The 15,915-nt window shown below is 38.4% G+C and overlaps 1 protein-coding gene across 1 annotated transcript; it reads left to right on the top strand.

Moving 5' to 3' along the window:
* Positions 1-9,302: 9,302 nt before the first annotated feature.
* On the top strand, positions 9,303-12,183 carry LOC149191041 (putative ubiquitin-conjugating enzyme E2 23). The gene is made up of 6 exons (XM_089410646.1): positions 9,303-9,977; positions 10,296-10,637; positions 10,725-10,794; positions 11,230-11,369; positions 11,532-11,843; positions 11,941-12,183. The coding sequence occupies exons 1-6, from the start codon at positions 9,303-9,305 to the stop codon at positions 12,181-12,183; spliced, it is 1,782 nt and encodes a 593-aa protein (XP_089266772.1).
* The last annotated feature ends 3,732 nt before the right edge of the window (positions 12,184-15,915 follow it).

Below are 15,915 nucleotides of genomic sequence, written 5' to 3'. Positions count from 1 at the left end.
TGTTGTGATGCCTCTTATGTCAACACTATGTTTGTATGGTATTCTTCAGTCCAAGTTGTCAAGTTCACACTTGTGTCATGTTGTTATATGTTCAAGGGAAGTCCTGGTGTCAATTTCATGTTGAATGATGGGGGGTACATCAAGGGACTCTTTTGATGGATCTCTTCTCATCATTGCCAACACCTTATTTAGGGTGTATATATAGAAACAATCTATTACCTTGGAGCTTTTCATCCTCAGTGGAAGTCTTCATCGTTGTTGATAGTGGGTTTCCCTTACTAGCCCATGTTGACCAATTTTATAAGTGCTCGACATAAGTTCATTTGAATTCACACTCAATAGATTATGTTAGATAAATTGGGAACCATTTTCATTAGTGGTGGTCTTCCTCATGTCTGTTAAAGGGATCCCTTACCACTTGGTAATTAGATATTCTCCCCACATGCTCGACATCATCTCATTCATTTGCATGTAGTGATTCATACAATTGGGATGAGCCGAAGACCTTGAGGCATGGGGCTATCTCACTCAAGCACATTGCCTCCCCCAAGCTACGTTGGAGAATGTATTATGTACTTTGAGGGCCATCATTTGGGCACCAGCATTGGTATCTATAGCCCTACTAATATATATTATGGCAATGACATACATTGTATTATGATCAGTCCTCGATGACATGAGTTTGTAATATGTTGTGTGGGTGACCATGCCTTATTCTTTTAGTATATTTTATGGGTATACCTACCTTGGGGATATATATTATATGTATTTGTCTATGGATTTCTTAGTCTTTAACACCTATCAATGCAGATGTGATGCTTAGATTTATCTACATGCTCTGCCAAAGCAGAGGAGCGAGTCTTGCCATGCTTGATGTCAGCAGCATGCTCACGAATCCTTTGAGTAATTGAGCTAATTTTTATTTATTTATGTATTTTTATTTTATATATATATATACCGTTGAGGTTTCTAATTCATGTGATAAGATGTTTCAAGATTCTAACAAGTTGCCTCCTAAAAGGGGTAAACAAAATGAAGTGCGATTGGAGCATGTTGCTTCATTGTTGAACATTGGTATGAACAAGAAGCCAATGTTAAAGCATGCAGAGGTCAAAACGCAAATGCAAAGGCTATTTTACAAAGAAGAAATTTGTCCCATAACATCTTCCTTTGGGTTTCATAATTTTTTGGCTTTGAATAAGGATGGTGCATGGCGATGGCGATTACATTTGGTCAAGAATCAAGCCAAGTGAAATGCTAGAAATGCTAAGCATCATCATGACGACAATGTTCGAGGTGAAAGGAACTTAAAATTGTTTAAGTTTCCATTGATTGAAGACCGAGGAGGGAATGTTCAGATTCTTTCAAGGGAAGTTTTTTGTTCTGCATATCTTGGAAAATTGTAGAAAGATGTCATCTTTGACAGCAAGATAAGGAATCCAATATCAGTGAAAGTGATGTACTTTCATGAAAAGATCAAAGAGACAAATGAAAGCAAAGCTTATTAGCTACTCCAAACTCTTGAGGTTGAACCCCCAAAGAGGCATCATCCGAATCCACTCATTTTTGCACACTCACACCTAGGAATTCCAACACAACTAGCTTATGAGGAAGCCACAACACACCGTCATGGGATATACTTTCCTTCCATCCTTCCTGAAACACCTCAATTTAATCAGAGATAAGGGGGCCCTATGCTCTGAAATAATCAACTCGAATATTGTCGAGACCCCACCATCAATGACTCCCGCTGAAAAAATTAGTTCAAGCCCCTGAAAATGTGACAGGGCCAAATCATCTTGTAAGAAAATCTCATTCAAAGACAAATCCTCACTAGATTTTGGAAAAAAATATTTAGTCGTCGAAACCCATGGAGACAGAAGAAGATTAATGTCATTGAAACTTACCACCCCACTGCTTCAAACAATATCATTGAGCCCTCTAGATAGGTAAAGGTGAGATACAAATAATACAAAGGTCTAGAAAATAAAATATTTTATTTATTAAATACATTTAAAAATATATAATTAATAATTATCTTATTATTTTTAAATAAACTGCTACTAACTCACGTAAACAACAAATATCCAAAATACTATAAATCGTTAATTAAGCGGCAATTATATATGCCCACAAAATCAACCATCTAAACAACAAATATTCTAACATTAATTATATACCCACAAAATCAAAATTACCGCCCCACTCAATGAATTCCCAGCCTATTTATTTTTCAGCCGACGACATGCACCCCATGCAAAGAGCCGATGTCCCCATGGCGACGTATAAACATGCGAGGCTCGGCTCAAAAAAACACATCCAACAATTATTACAAGAAAATCGAAGGAGTTAACACATTGACTGCGCAGTCGGGTCCTCTGCCTATTGCCTTCTCTTTCAGCAATTTGCTAACAAGCAAGCATTCGAATGGACGACACATACCGTAATGATGACAGCAATGCATCCAAATCCACAGATAGCTCACCCGGTAACGATGCTTCAGTGCACGGAGATTTTTCATCGGCAGTTTTTTGTTGGGTATTTTTAATGGGAAAATACCAAAAACAAAGATTCAAACAAACACCACAGAGGCAATGCTCTGTTACTTTAACTCCAGGATCTTTGCACAGGGAAGCCTTTAAAAATTTCACTGAGAGACAGAGTATTTCACCACCATAAAAAACATTCTATTCATTAAAAACTGATACAAACTTCATCCTCTTTTACTGAGAGGGGTTTACCACTGTAAAATCCTTTTTATATTCACTGCTGTGAAAAACAACTTACTGCTGTAATAAAAGTTTACATAAGTTTACTGCTGTAAAAAAAAAATTTACACAGGCTTACAAAAATTCTCTCCACCATTTTCTTATTACATACGATTTCATATATTTAATACATGCCGTATATAAACAAATATATATAAAAAATATGGGACGTATTCCCATCACCATATTAAAGGCCACCACTTAATTCTACGTTGACACATTAAACTTCATGTCCTTTCTTCCACGGCGGTCAACCCAAAAATTTAGCACTCCACCCAATAGTTTTAATTTGGTGCAGGTTCGTATGCAGCTCCAGGTGATCAACGGCGGAGAACATTCAATCAAATCGGACGGTGGACAACAATATCGGAAGGCACTTTGTCACCTAACTTTATCGCCCGAGAAAACTACGTTGGCTGATGTCAGGGGAGAGCCACGCGTCTGCTCCAGATTTTCTCGGGTTCAAATATACGGAGATTCCCTTCGCCGGAAAATGGCCCGAGAACTCTCCGGCGGGTTAGTTGAACGGTTTCTGGCGTTGGTACATCGGCGTTGAAATTACACGTTCAACACTCCCCTTTAATTTAAACTGCTGGGCATTCAGTCATACCAAGACACTTTCTCAAAAATTCAAAGCTCTTCTGATCCAGTGGCTTTGTCAAGATGTCTGCAACCTGTTCTTGAGTCCTGCAATGTTCTAGGACAATTTCTCCATTGTTCACCAATTCTCTGATGTAGTGATACCTTGTATCAATGTGTTTCGTTCTCTTATGAAACACTGAATTCTTTGACAAAGCAATAGCTGAGCTATTGTCACAAAAGACCACTGTCGCTTTTGCCTGCTCTTGGCCTAAGCTTCTCAACATCCTTCTCATCCACACTGCTTGACATGCTGCTGCTGTAGCTGCCACATATTCAGCCTCTGCTGTAGACAATGCTACAATGGACTGCTTCTTAGAAGCCCATGAAATGGCTCCTGAACCCATATGAAATACATAACCGGAAGTGCTCTTCCGATCATCTACACTTCCAGCCCAATCACTGTCAGTGTATCCAACCAAATCTGAATGTTCTGAGACATTATATAAAATTCCAAACATTTTGGTACCTTTGACATACCTCAAAATTCTTTTTGCTGCCTACCAATGTGCCTCCTTTGGCCTCTCCATGAATCTGGAAATTAAACTAACAGCATACATAATATCAGGCCTAGTTGCTGTTAAATACATAAGGCTGCCCACAATGCTTTTGTACAGGCTAGGATCAAAATCCTTGCTGCTGTCCTCTTTGCTGAGTTTTAATCCCATCACTGTGGGAGTGATTGCTGCCTTGCATTCTTGCATGTTAAATCTGCTCAATACTTGATTTATATATCTTGCTTGTGAGATAAAAATTCCTTTTTCATTTTGATCTACTTCTATGCCTAAGAAGTATCTCAACAAACCCATGTCAGTCATTTCAAATTCATCCTTCATGACTGATTTAAAATTCTCAATAAGATAAATATCATTTCCAGTGAAAATAACATCATCTACATACAAGACAACAATTAAAATTTTACCATCCTTTTCCTTGATGTAGACAGTGGGTTCTCCTTCACACTTGTCGAATTCATTATCCAATAGATATGAATCTATCCTGCTGTACCATGCTCTTGGCGCTTGCTTCAGCCCATAAAGAGCTTTCTTCAATTTGCACACTTTGTGCTCTTCACCTTTCTTCTCATATCCGAGAGGCTGTTCCACATAGACCTCTTCCATTAACACTCCATTTAGGAATGCTGATTTCACATCCATTTGGTAGACTTTCCATTTGTTTTGAGCTGCTATGGACAGCACTGCTCTCATGGTTTCCATTCTTGCAACCGGTGCGAAAGTCTCCTCATAATCTCTCCCATATTGCTGCTTGTACCCTTTGACAACCAGCCTTGCCTTGTGCCTTTCTATCTTGCCTTCAGCATTGCTCTTGGTCTTATAGACCCATTTCACACCAATGACTTCTTTGCCTTTTGGTAACTCAACCAAATCCCATGTTTTGTTTCTCTCTATGGCATTCATCTCCTCATCCATAGCTTCTATCCATTTCCTATCTTTGATTGCATCTTCGAAATGAATAGGATCATCAACATGACAAAACAAGGCAAATAAGGAATTCATTCCTTCATCATAAATGTCACTTAGATTTCTAAATTTCTTACCTCTTTCACTTGGTGTGCAAGTGCTTGAAGATGCACTTGAATTTCCTCCTTGTGGTGTGCTTGGAGAAGCACTTTCATTTATCCTCAATGGTGTCCCTTGCTGTCTTTGTGTTGGCGTTGCTGTTTGGGGATGCATTTCAGCCACCTCCTCTTCATCTTCATCATGAGACAAACAGTTCTTGACATTCACTGTTTTCTCTATGCTTCCATCCCAAGCTTCTTCCTCAATGAATTGAACATCCCTGCTTACAAAGAACTTATTGGTAGATGGGATGTACAGCCTGTAGGCTTTGGATTCATCACTGTATCCAATGAAGATGCATTTCTCCCCTTTGCTGTCCAACTTCCTCCTTAGCTGATCTGGTATGTGTGCATAGGCCACACACCCAAAAAATCTCATGTGGGTGACTCCTTGCTTTCTCCCACTCCATGCCTCTTCTGGCACTTTGTTCAAGACTGCTTTTGTAGGACACCTGTTCAATATATAAACTGCACAATGTACAGCTTCAGCCCAATACTCATTTGGCAAATGCTTTGCCTTCAGCATGCTCCTCGCCATATCCATGATGGTCCTGTTCTTCTTTTCAGCAACTCCATTTTGCTGTGGGGTGTATCGAGTTGTAAATTGTTTATGAATTCCATTTTCTCTACAAAACTTTAGGAATTCATTTGAGATATACTCACCTCCTCTATCAGTTCTCAATACTTTTATGTGCAACCCGCTTTGGTTCTCCACAAGTGCTTTGAAATTTTGGAATTTCTCAAAGACTTCACTTTTGTTCTTGAGGAAATATATCCAAGTCTTTCTTGTAAAATCATCAATGAATGTCAAGAAATATAGGCTGCCAGCTAATGATGGAGCTTGCATTGGTCCACACAAATCTGAGTGGATAATCTCTAAGGGTGTCTTTGCCCTTATGCTTTTCCCTGATGGAAAAATTTCTCTATGTTGTTTGCCCAATATACAACCTTCACAAAGGCTGTCCGGCTTCTCTATCAATGGTAATCCCTTTACCATTCCTTTTCTGCTCAATAAGTTTAGACCTCCAAAATTTAGATGCCCGAATCTCAAGTGCCATAACCAGTTCTCATCCTTTGGCACGCTTTGGAAGGCCTCCATTGGGCATTTTCAGTTTCCTTATTGTAGCACAGTGCCAACTTTCCCTTTTGGAATTCTTATTGTTGCCTCCCAAAGTGGTAGTACTCTGAGCTATCGTACTCAAACGATGCCAAAGTTACGACTTGATGTACCAATTTTTTGATCTTCTAGGGTTAGGGTATCCATTGTTCTCTAAATAGGCCTTCGAGCCTCATTGTAATACAGTTCAGAACAGTTCATGTAGCCATCACATCAGATAAGCTACATCGCCCTAGCTAGTTTATTGCCAGGAAATGAAGTATATTTCCGCTGCATCTTTGTGTATATGGTTATCTCTGTAATTTGTTGCGTTCCTGCTTAAATCTGGATCATGCTGCCATTTCCCTTTTGTTCTTCATGTCTGCCCTGATCCGGAGAGGGAACATCCTGTTCCTTGTCATCTTCACTTCAGCAATGCATCTTTTGCTAGGTGGTATATCCATGATGGTGCACACATCATTTACAAAGTAAACATTGTAACCCTTTTGGATAAGATGTCCAACACTCAATAGGTTACATCTCATTCCGGGGACATAATAGACATCTGCTATGGTTTTCCTTTCTCCTTGCTTTGTAGATATTTTTACCTCCCCTTTTCCCATAACAGACACTTTACTATCAGTTCCTAGTGTGACCTCTGACTTCAAGTTTTGATTTAAGGCTGAGAAGAGGGCAATGTTTCCTGTCATATGGTTGCTGCAACCTGAGTCTAAAAACCATATGTCCTCACTATGTGTTTCAGCCATGTTACAAGCTAACAGGACATTTTCTTGACTGTTGTTTTCTCTTGTAACATTTGCATTTTGTCTGCTGTTTATATCATGTTGTTTCTTTCTACAATCACTAGCATAATGTCCATACTTTTTGCAATAATAGCATTGAACATTAGATTTATCATACCTTTGTCCTTGAGCATGATACTGATCTCTTTGTTGGCTGCTGCCTTGACCTTGGTTCTGATTTGGATTGCTGCCTCTTCCTTGTGCATTTGCTGGGCTGTTCCTTCCACCTCTGTTCTGGCTTCTGCCTCTTCCTCTTTTGTTTCCTCTGCCTTGACCTCTTCCTCTTCCAAAGGACATCTGGGTCTTGAAGGCTTGCTCAAGAGATGAGTTTTCATTCCTACTCAACCTCTGCTCATGTGTTATCAGTGATGCATGTAGCTCATCAACTGAATAGTTTGAGAGATCCTTCGTCTCTTCAATGGTGGTGACTATGGCATCGAACCTTGAGGGTAAGACCCTCAATATTTTCTCCACAATCCTTCTGTCTTCAATGGTTTCTCCATGAGTTCTCATTTGTGTGATTACACCAATCACATGAGTGAAGAATGAGTCAATGTTATCTGACTCCTTCATGCACAGATTCTCAAAATCCTTTCTCAGCAATTGTAGTTTTGTTGTCTTCACTCTCTCCATGCCTTGATAGGCTGTCTTAAGGGTTTCCCATGATTCATTTGCTGTCTTAGCTGCTGCTAACCTTGGAAATATACTCTGGTCTACTGCTAGATACAACAACACACGGGCTTTTGAATCCTTCTTCCTATTGCTCTTCAGCAGATCCTTCTCTCCCTGAGTTAATGCATTGAACTCAGTTTCATCTGCTGGTTCTTCAAAACCATCTTCAACTATTTCCCATAAGTCTTGGGAAGCAAGCAAGGCTTTCATAGTTATTGACCAGTAGTCATAGTTCTTCCCATTAAACTGTGGGAGCAGGGTATTAAACATACCCATACTAGTGCTTGTGCTGGCCATTCCTTGACTGTGTATTTAAAAAAAACTGACTGTCTCTTTAGTAACAAACAAGATAGCTATGAAGAATACCTGAATCCTTCGTTGTCTGAGTCTTCTGTCTGCCTGAGAAGTTTTGCTGCAGCAACAACCTTCTCCCTTCAGCTTCTTTAACTTCTTTAAAGAGCCTGGTCCTGCTCTGATACCACTGTTGGGTATTTTTAATGGGAAAATACCAAAAACAAAGATTCAAACAAACACCACACAGGCAATGCTCTGTTACTTTAACTCCAGGATCTTTGCACAGGGAAGCCTTTAAAAATTTCACTGAGAGACAGAGTATTTCACCACCATAAAAAACATTCTATTCATTAAAAATTGATACAAACTTCATCCTCTTTTACTGAGAGGGGTTTACCACTGTAAAATCCTTTTTATATTCACTGCTGTGAAAAACAACTTACTGTTGTAATAAAAGTTTACATAAGTTTACTGCTGTAAAAAAAAATTTACACAGGCTTACAAATATTCGCTCCACCATTTTCTTTATGCACTGCTGTGCAAAACCACACATGGTTTTTCTTACTCCTCTGTTTTTCAAAATGTCACACAAAACATTACCAAGTATATCGTGTGCACTGCTGTGCATACATCCACTGGTTCTCTCGCTGCTGCAAACACACTCTGTCTTTTTTCTCCCGTGTGCCATACATACATAATAATAAAAGTGAACACACTCAAACATAAAAAACTTATTACATACGATTTCATATATTTAATACATGCCGTATATAAACAAATATATATAAAAAATATGGGACGTATGCCCATCACCATATTAAAGGCCACCACTTAATTCTACGTTGACACATTAAACTTCATGTCCTTTCTTCCACGGCGGTCAACCCAAAAATTTAGCACTCCACCCAATAGTTTTAATTTGGTGCAGGTTCGTATGCAGCTCCAGGTGATCAACGGCGGAGAACATTCAATCAAATCGGACGGTGGACAACAATATCGGAAGGCACTTTGTCACCTAACTTTATCGCCCGAGAAAACTACGTTGGCTGATGTAAGGGGAGAGCCACGCGTCTGCTCCAGATTTTCTCGGGTTCAAATATACGGAGATTCCCTTCGCCGGAAAATGGCCCGAGAACTCTCCGGTGGGTTAGTTGAACGGTTTCTGCCGTTGGTACATCGGCGTTGAAATTACACGTTCAACATTTTCGAGAATGCTCGATGGTTGTGTGGTACATGGAAAAAAAGTAACAAGGAAGGTACAGTAGGCAATGTGGAAGTGGGATTAGTTTCCGTGGATTGGATTGCTGCAGCAAATCCTGATTGCAATTCCCTGACTCTGCAGAGAAACAGGACCCTAAAGAGCTACAGCTATTGTCTTGTTTTTCAGACGTTTATTGGCAGGCGACTAGTGTCTGCTTCCAGCATCTGAAAGGAGAATGTTAGAAGTTACTATGCCTGCCACAGATGACACTGTTGCCCACAAAAAAGATAATGTGCTATTTGTGGGCAATAAAAGGACTAGGGTAGATGTCATATGGCAAGATGGTACAAGGGCATATGGTGTAGATTCTACAACCTTGATTACCATCAAAGATGCTGGGGATCATGACTTCTTTCCTGAACAGTATGTAGTGGAAAAAGGTTCGGACGATGATGATTGCGAGGCTTCTGAATCAAGACGACGAGTAGGAATCGTGAAAAATGTGCATTCAAAAGAACGCATAGCAAGAGTAAGGTGGTTGAAAGCGGTGGATTGTCCACAAGATACACTAGAATTTGATGGAGAGGAGTCAGTAAGTGTGTATGAGCTTGCTTACCATCTAGATTATAACTACTTTGTTGCGGCCATCATTATACGTCCTCACTCTCTGGTGTTTGGGGAAGCAGATCAAGTGCTTGGCATTGTGGATCGGTTGGGTGACCACATAGAATCTAGGGATGAAATAGGACACAAAAACGTTGTTGAGACTGCAGATCTATCTACAAACCAGAAAGCTCTGAAGAAAACTCAAAAGGCAGAGGTCGACAAGAATATTGAAGAATCTTATCTATCGTGTATTGGTAACGTCATAGGTGTTAAAGATGGATACATAGAGGTAGCATGGGTAGACGGAACAGTGTCAAAGGTATGTTATTTTCTTGTTTCCTTATAGTGGAATATTACAAAGGAATGTATTTTCATTGTCTGCTGAAGTACTATCCCTTACATGGAATGTATTTTCATTGTCTCCCTTATCTGAGAAATTGATCACGCTACCTTTATTAGTCTCAATATACGGAGATTTTGTGTAGAAAAGATTTATCTCTTTAAATATGCATTTCACTGCATCCAACATTACATAAGAAGAACAATTGGCTCTTTGGTTACAATATGAAATATGAAACTACTTTGATAGTATGATAACCTAAAGGTTATTTTTAATTTTACTTTTTTGTAAATGTAGATGGCACCTCGACAAATATGTGTGGTTTATAGTGATGATGAAGAAGAAGATGATGATAAAGATGAGACTGCTGAAGAAGATGATATGGAACAGAGAAATGAGGAAAATACAGTGCTACACATTGATATGGAGCAGACAAATGAGGAAAATACAGTGCTAGACATTGATATGGAGCAGACAAATGAAGAAAATACAGCGCTAGACATTGATATGGAGCAGACAAATGAGGAAAATACAGTGCATAGCTTGTCTAGCAGTAGTTGTCATGAGCCAGGGCAATTTAAACATTTTGATAGTATAAGTGACGGTATGGATCACTTTTATCGGAATGAAACAATACAGGTACATTTATCAAATGGCATGCTTTTCTCATTCCGTTTAGTGATTTTTTGGGGGTCATGATTGAAACTTTTGAACATGTTCGTGCAGCCTATCAATAAGCGGAAATGGATGAAGAAAATTCAACATGAATGGAACAATCTTGAAAAACACTTACCAGGTAACTCATCCTAAGCCATGCAGACCTGTTTTCCACTGGTTTATTAAATGAGTTCATGATATTTGAACATTCACTAATACTGTTTTTCACTGGTTTATTAAATGAGTTCGTGATATTTGAACATTCACTAATAGGGAAACGCTATTCTGGGCAGTCATATTTCCTTCAATTTTGCCTCTATTCTGGCCAGTCATATTTCCTTCAATTTTGCTATTTTTGTCTTTTGTCTTCTCAGTTTTCAATATTGCTTTCTTGTTTTCTCTCGAGTAGTAGGAAGTTGCAAAGTAACAAATTTTGTAACCCAATTATTCATGAGAATACGTTGTACTCATGATGTGTACTAGAACAAATAAAAATATGGGCATAGAGTATTTCGAGCTCTTTATTTTTCTGGTTGTTCTAACTTGTAATTTATAAACTCTGCATTGATTGACAGATACAATTTTGTTAGAATATATGAGGATAGGATGGATTTGCTGAGAGCTGTAATTGTTGGAGCAGCCGGGACTCCGTATCAAGATGGACTTTTCTTCTTTGACATTCATTTTCCATCGGAATATCCCGATATACCACCTGTAAGCATTAGTTTAACTAGAATTGTTTGATTTTAAAGTGAAATAAATGAGATCTCAAGTTGTTTTGTTTTGAACTCAATATGGAAGTCAGTCTCATTTAGCTTTAATATGTTGGTTGTGCAGTTAGCTTACTACCATTCTGGTAATATGTTGGTTTTGCAGTTAGCTTACTACCATTCTGGTGGGTTACGGTTGAATCCAAATCTATATAAGAATGGAAAAGTCTGTCTGAGTCTTTTAAACACATGGACAGGCAAAGGGAATGAAGTGTGGAACCCGTTGTCATCAAACGTTTTACAACTACTTGTTTCTATTCAAGGATTGGTACTAAATGATAATCCTTATTTTAATGAACCTGGATTTGAGAAACAGATTGGTTCAGCGATAGGGGAGAAGAACTCGTTAGCCTACAAAGAAAACTCTTTTCTCCTATCGTGCAAGTCAATGTTGTACGTATTGCGAAAGCCTCCAAAGGTAGAAATCTCGCGAGATTTTCATTTACAGTTATCTTTTTTAATCATTCTTTGTCTAGGAATGATTCTAAATACACCCATGCTCATCATCTGTGCAGCATTTTGAGATGTTTGTTAAAGGGCATTTTCAAAAACGCGGTCACTGTATTCTTCGTGCGTGTGATGCTTATATCAAAGGGGCTCCAGTTGGATCACTATCAGAGAATTGTACAATTGTTGGAGAAGAGTCTGAAAATCCGGGTGCTACTTCTGCTGGCTTCAAGCTTATATTACTTAAAATTGTTCCTAAACTTATTGCATCATTCACTGAAATTGGACTAGATTGCCAAGAATTTCAGTAGTCATAACGTATGCATTAAAGTCACAAATTCCATCAACTATTGGCTTCTTACTTGGCAAATCACTATTGGCTTCTTACTTGGCAAATACAAATGTGGTTATGTCTTTCAAAGGCTTGATGTGGAATTCAAGAGCTATGTACTGTAGCAGAAGTTGTGATTGTAGCGGCCAACCTGGTGCAATGTTCTTAGATTATCGAATATATGTGATTCTATCCATCCAAATAGTGAGCCATACTAATTTTTGTATTATTTTATGAATTCAATTTAATTTGTATTACGGGAAATTGTTTTAGAAGTTGGTGATACTTATTCTTGTACTATTTTATAAACTCAATTTAATTTGCCTTTCTTGTAATGGTTCGTTTATCAAATTCCAAAAACCTCTCATTTAAACTTAGCTATCATGGTTGGTGGATATGAAGGAATCTTTGCAACATTTCTTTCTAGATTTAAATATTTAATGATTTTTTTTGTTTTAGTTATTAACTTTGAGCATGATTTTTGACAAGGTGGTGATGAATTTCAAAAAAAAGCAAAAATGGTTTTTGTAAAAGGAGGGTCCATGGGTTAGATTTTGATGAAAAGTTAGCTATTGTCTATGTGTGTTTTCATGGGAGATAAGTGCAATTTTTTTTTAAGTTAAACGTGATATCATTTTGTCATGAAAAGTCGGGGAAAGGAGGGTCGATGGAAGGAAAAACAGAGTTTTGAATAGGGAAATGGATTTTGAGAAGGGGGAACGAGAGGGTGTTGTGTCTAAGAGCTCGAATACACTACGATTACGGTATGGACATGCGTTAGGAGGGAAATGGAACTTATGGATTTTGTGTTTTTTCATGGGAGATAAGTGCAATTTTTTTTAAGTTAAACGTGATATCATTTTGTCATGAAAAGTGGGGGAAAGGAGGGTCGATGGAAGGAAAAACAGAGTTTTGAATAGGGAAGTGGATTTTGAGAAGGGGGAAGGAGAGGGTGTTGTCTCTAAGAACTTGAATACACTACGATTACGGTATGGACATGAGTTAGGAGGGAAATGAAACTTATGAATTTTGCATGGGGTTTCTTTGCACTAGAAAGCTAGATAGGCGATTTCTAGTTGGCAGGGTGGCATATTCAGGAGGGATATTCAATCAGATTGTCAAAGGAGGAACACTACTCTGTGTCAACGTAACCAAGTTTTTTTCTTGTTAATTATATGAATTGCTTATGAATCAAATTGTGCTCATTTCAAATGTGTTTGTTAAATTTATGCTATTAAACATAGTAATCATAAGTCTGTTGTGAATGAAAAATAAAAACTAAGTATGCAACTAAAATAAATAAAAAATGTTTTTTTTTTTGCTAAGTTTTTTTTACGAGCTTGAGACCCATAAAAGGGGATCTCAGATGTGGTATCTAAACAAGCTTCAAAATGTTGGGCTTAAAAATCCACCTACACCTTTAAAATATTATATTATTCTTTTATTGCATTAAAGGGGTGGGTAAATGACTTAACCACCTAAGGTATTAATTGGGGCGGGGGGTCCGGTCGGGTAGGTGCAAGAGGTAAGGTGTTAGCAACTAGAGGATCATGAATGAGAATTAGGTGGCACTAATTAGGGTGGTGGATGGGGGATGGGAAACCATTTTGGCATGGAAAAGTGGGTGGAAGGAAGTGGGGCATCGAGAGTGTGTTGTCTCTAAGAACGCGAACACACTATGACTACGGTTTGGACATGGCCCAAGTCCAACTAGATGTAGTGTGTCCAAGATGAATAATACTCCCCTTCTCTCTCTCAAACAATTCCTCCAAAACCATAGCCAAACCAAAACCAAAAGAAAAACTAAGGATCCCCCTTCCTCCCCTCATCCTTCCCCTTTTATGCCCCCTTCTCTTCTCCACCTTAACCACCTCTCATTAATGTCATAAATTCTCCCTCATCCTTACATTTGACTTATCTTCTCCCAGGTAAACATGAGAGGACATTTGGGAATGTGATATGAATATAAAATTGGGTAATTAATTGGAGAGGACCATGTCTTCTCCCAAGTAGATATTTTGGGGATACAAGTGAGCTTGATAGTGTATTTTAATTCAAGTGAGCTTGATAGTGTATTTTAATTCAGTTTTGAAGAGATTGAAAAATAGATAAAAGAATACTCAAATCAGTGTCTTTTTCATGAGTTTAATAGTGAGGTAGAAAAAGAGATAAAAGTACACTCGTGTCTTTCTTGTGGTTTAATGAACATGAGAATAGGGAAGAGCTTGCTCGCCGAATTTACTCTTGACTAACAAGTAGGGAAGAATGGAAAGAATTTGACATCTTTAAGTGATTTAATGAGCATGAAAAGAGTGCAAAAGAAGCTCAGGATTTTCATTGTTTAATGAGCATGAAAATAAGACCAAAATAAAGCTAATTCCATATAGAAAAGTGGTATCATTGTATGGATTTAGTTCCTATGCTAACAAAATTTACCTAAGAAAAGCAAGAGAAAATGGCAAAGTGTATGGATATGGAAATCTACTCATCGCAATGAACTCTCTGAAAGGGTGAGATAGGTTGCAAGATGGAGGTAAGGTTAACGTGAAGGAAAGAGATTGAGCATGTCTACAAAGGTGGGAAGTGTGATGAAGGCAAGCAATGTTACGATAAAATCTAGCAAGACATTGAATACCATAGGCATAGGTGACCAAAAATCAACAATAAAAAGAGTGGGGATCCCCTTGTGTTACACAGTAATTTGTCATTGTCCTCATCTCAGTCCCTCTGCTGTGTCATGTATCAAATACACATGTCCATATCTTCCCACTTATGCAAAAAGATTAAACAGTGCTCTATGATGCTGAAGAACTAACCCTTTATCTTAAGTTTCTACATCGTCGCCAGTAAACCATTAAAATCCATGACAATTCCATGTCATGAACTATATTGTTGCGACGTCGCAAGTGTACACCTGTTTCTTGCGACGAAATTTTAGGGCTCGACGCAAGTCTTCCAGATTCTTGTCGCAATGATTGGTCTGCATGCAATGCCTCCTTGCGATGTCGTCACTGATCCTTAGTTCATGACTTGCAATGATCTAGAATTGGTGAATTTGTTCAAACAGTCAGCCTTCTGGGTGTTTCTAGAGCTGGTTTTTGGGTTAGTTTGGGTCGCTTTTCCTCCTCTGGGATAGTGGTTCCGCCTCTTGTGAAACCTCCCTTAAGGATAATCTCCCTCTCCCTCATTTCAAGGAGACTCCTTCTCTTATAAAATCACACACCATTGCTATGATTTTCTAATTCTTTAGTTCTTTTGTTGGGAGCTGCTAGTTTTGAGTTTGGTTTGAAGCAAAGTAGATAGCTTTGGTGTGAGTGTGACAAGTGTGGAATTGCTAATAGTTTGATAAGATGTTGTGGAGTATCTTAGTTTTGCATGAGGGCTTGATAGAGAGAGATCTATTGTCCTATTGGGAGACCCATTCTTAAGAGTGAATGCTTGAAAGAACATACTGACTGGACCCTCCGAGAAGACTTGCGACATCAAGGCATGGTTGTAAGTTTTCTCTTGTTTCATTTTTAATACAATCAATGATGATTTCCTATATCTTGTGTATAATCTACATGATAGCTTGTGACTCCTTGACTTTACAAGTAAATAGATCATTATTGTTCTCGGTTATGTGCTCTGTTGTTTTCTTGGGGTGTTTCAAGTTGATTGCTCATTAAGAAGAAAGAAACGAAAGCTGAAGCAACGCAACAGAAACTTCATC

The sequence above is a fragment of the Pinus tabuliformis genome, chromosome 3_1, assembly GCF_031772625.1.
Source record: "Pinus tabuliformis cultivar Carrire ecotype Pingquan chromosome 3_1, CPIR1, whole genome shotgun sequence".
In the NCBI taxonomy this organism is placed as follows: domain Eukaryota; kingdom Viridiplantae; phylum Streptophyta; class Pinopsida; order Pinales; family Pinaceae; genus Pinus; species Pinus tabuliformis.
Note: the sequence above shows the minus strand (reverse complement) of the source record. Positions and strands in the feature narration are given on the sequence as shown.

What these genes read in the sequence shown, in the direction of transcription:
- LOC149191041 (XM_089410646.1), top strand. Translation starts at nt 9,303, where the DNA reads ATGCCTGCCACAGATGACACTGTTGCCCACAAAAAAGATAATGTGCTA. An exon ending in TAGACGGAACAGTGTCAAAG is followed by an intron (nt 9,978 to 10,295) that starts GTATGTTATTTT and finishes TTGTAAATGTAG; the next exon opens with ATGGCACCTCGACAAATATG. An exon ending in TCTTGAAAAACACTTACCAG is followed by an intron (nt 10,795 to 11,229) that starts GTAACTCATCCT and finishes CATTGATTGACA; the next exon opens with GATACAATTTTGTTAGAATA.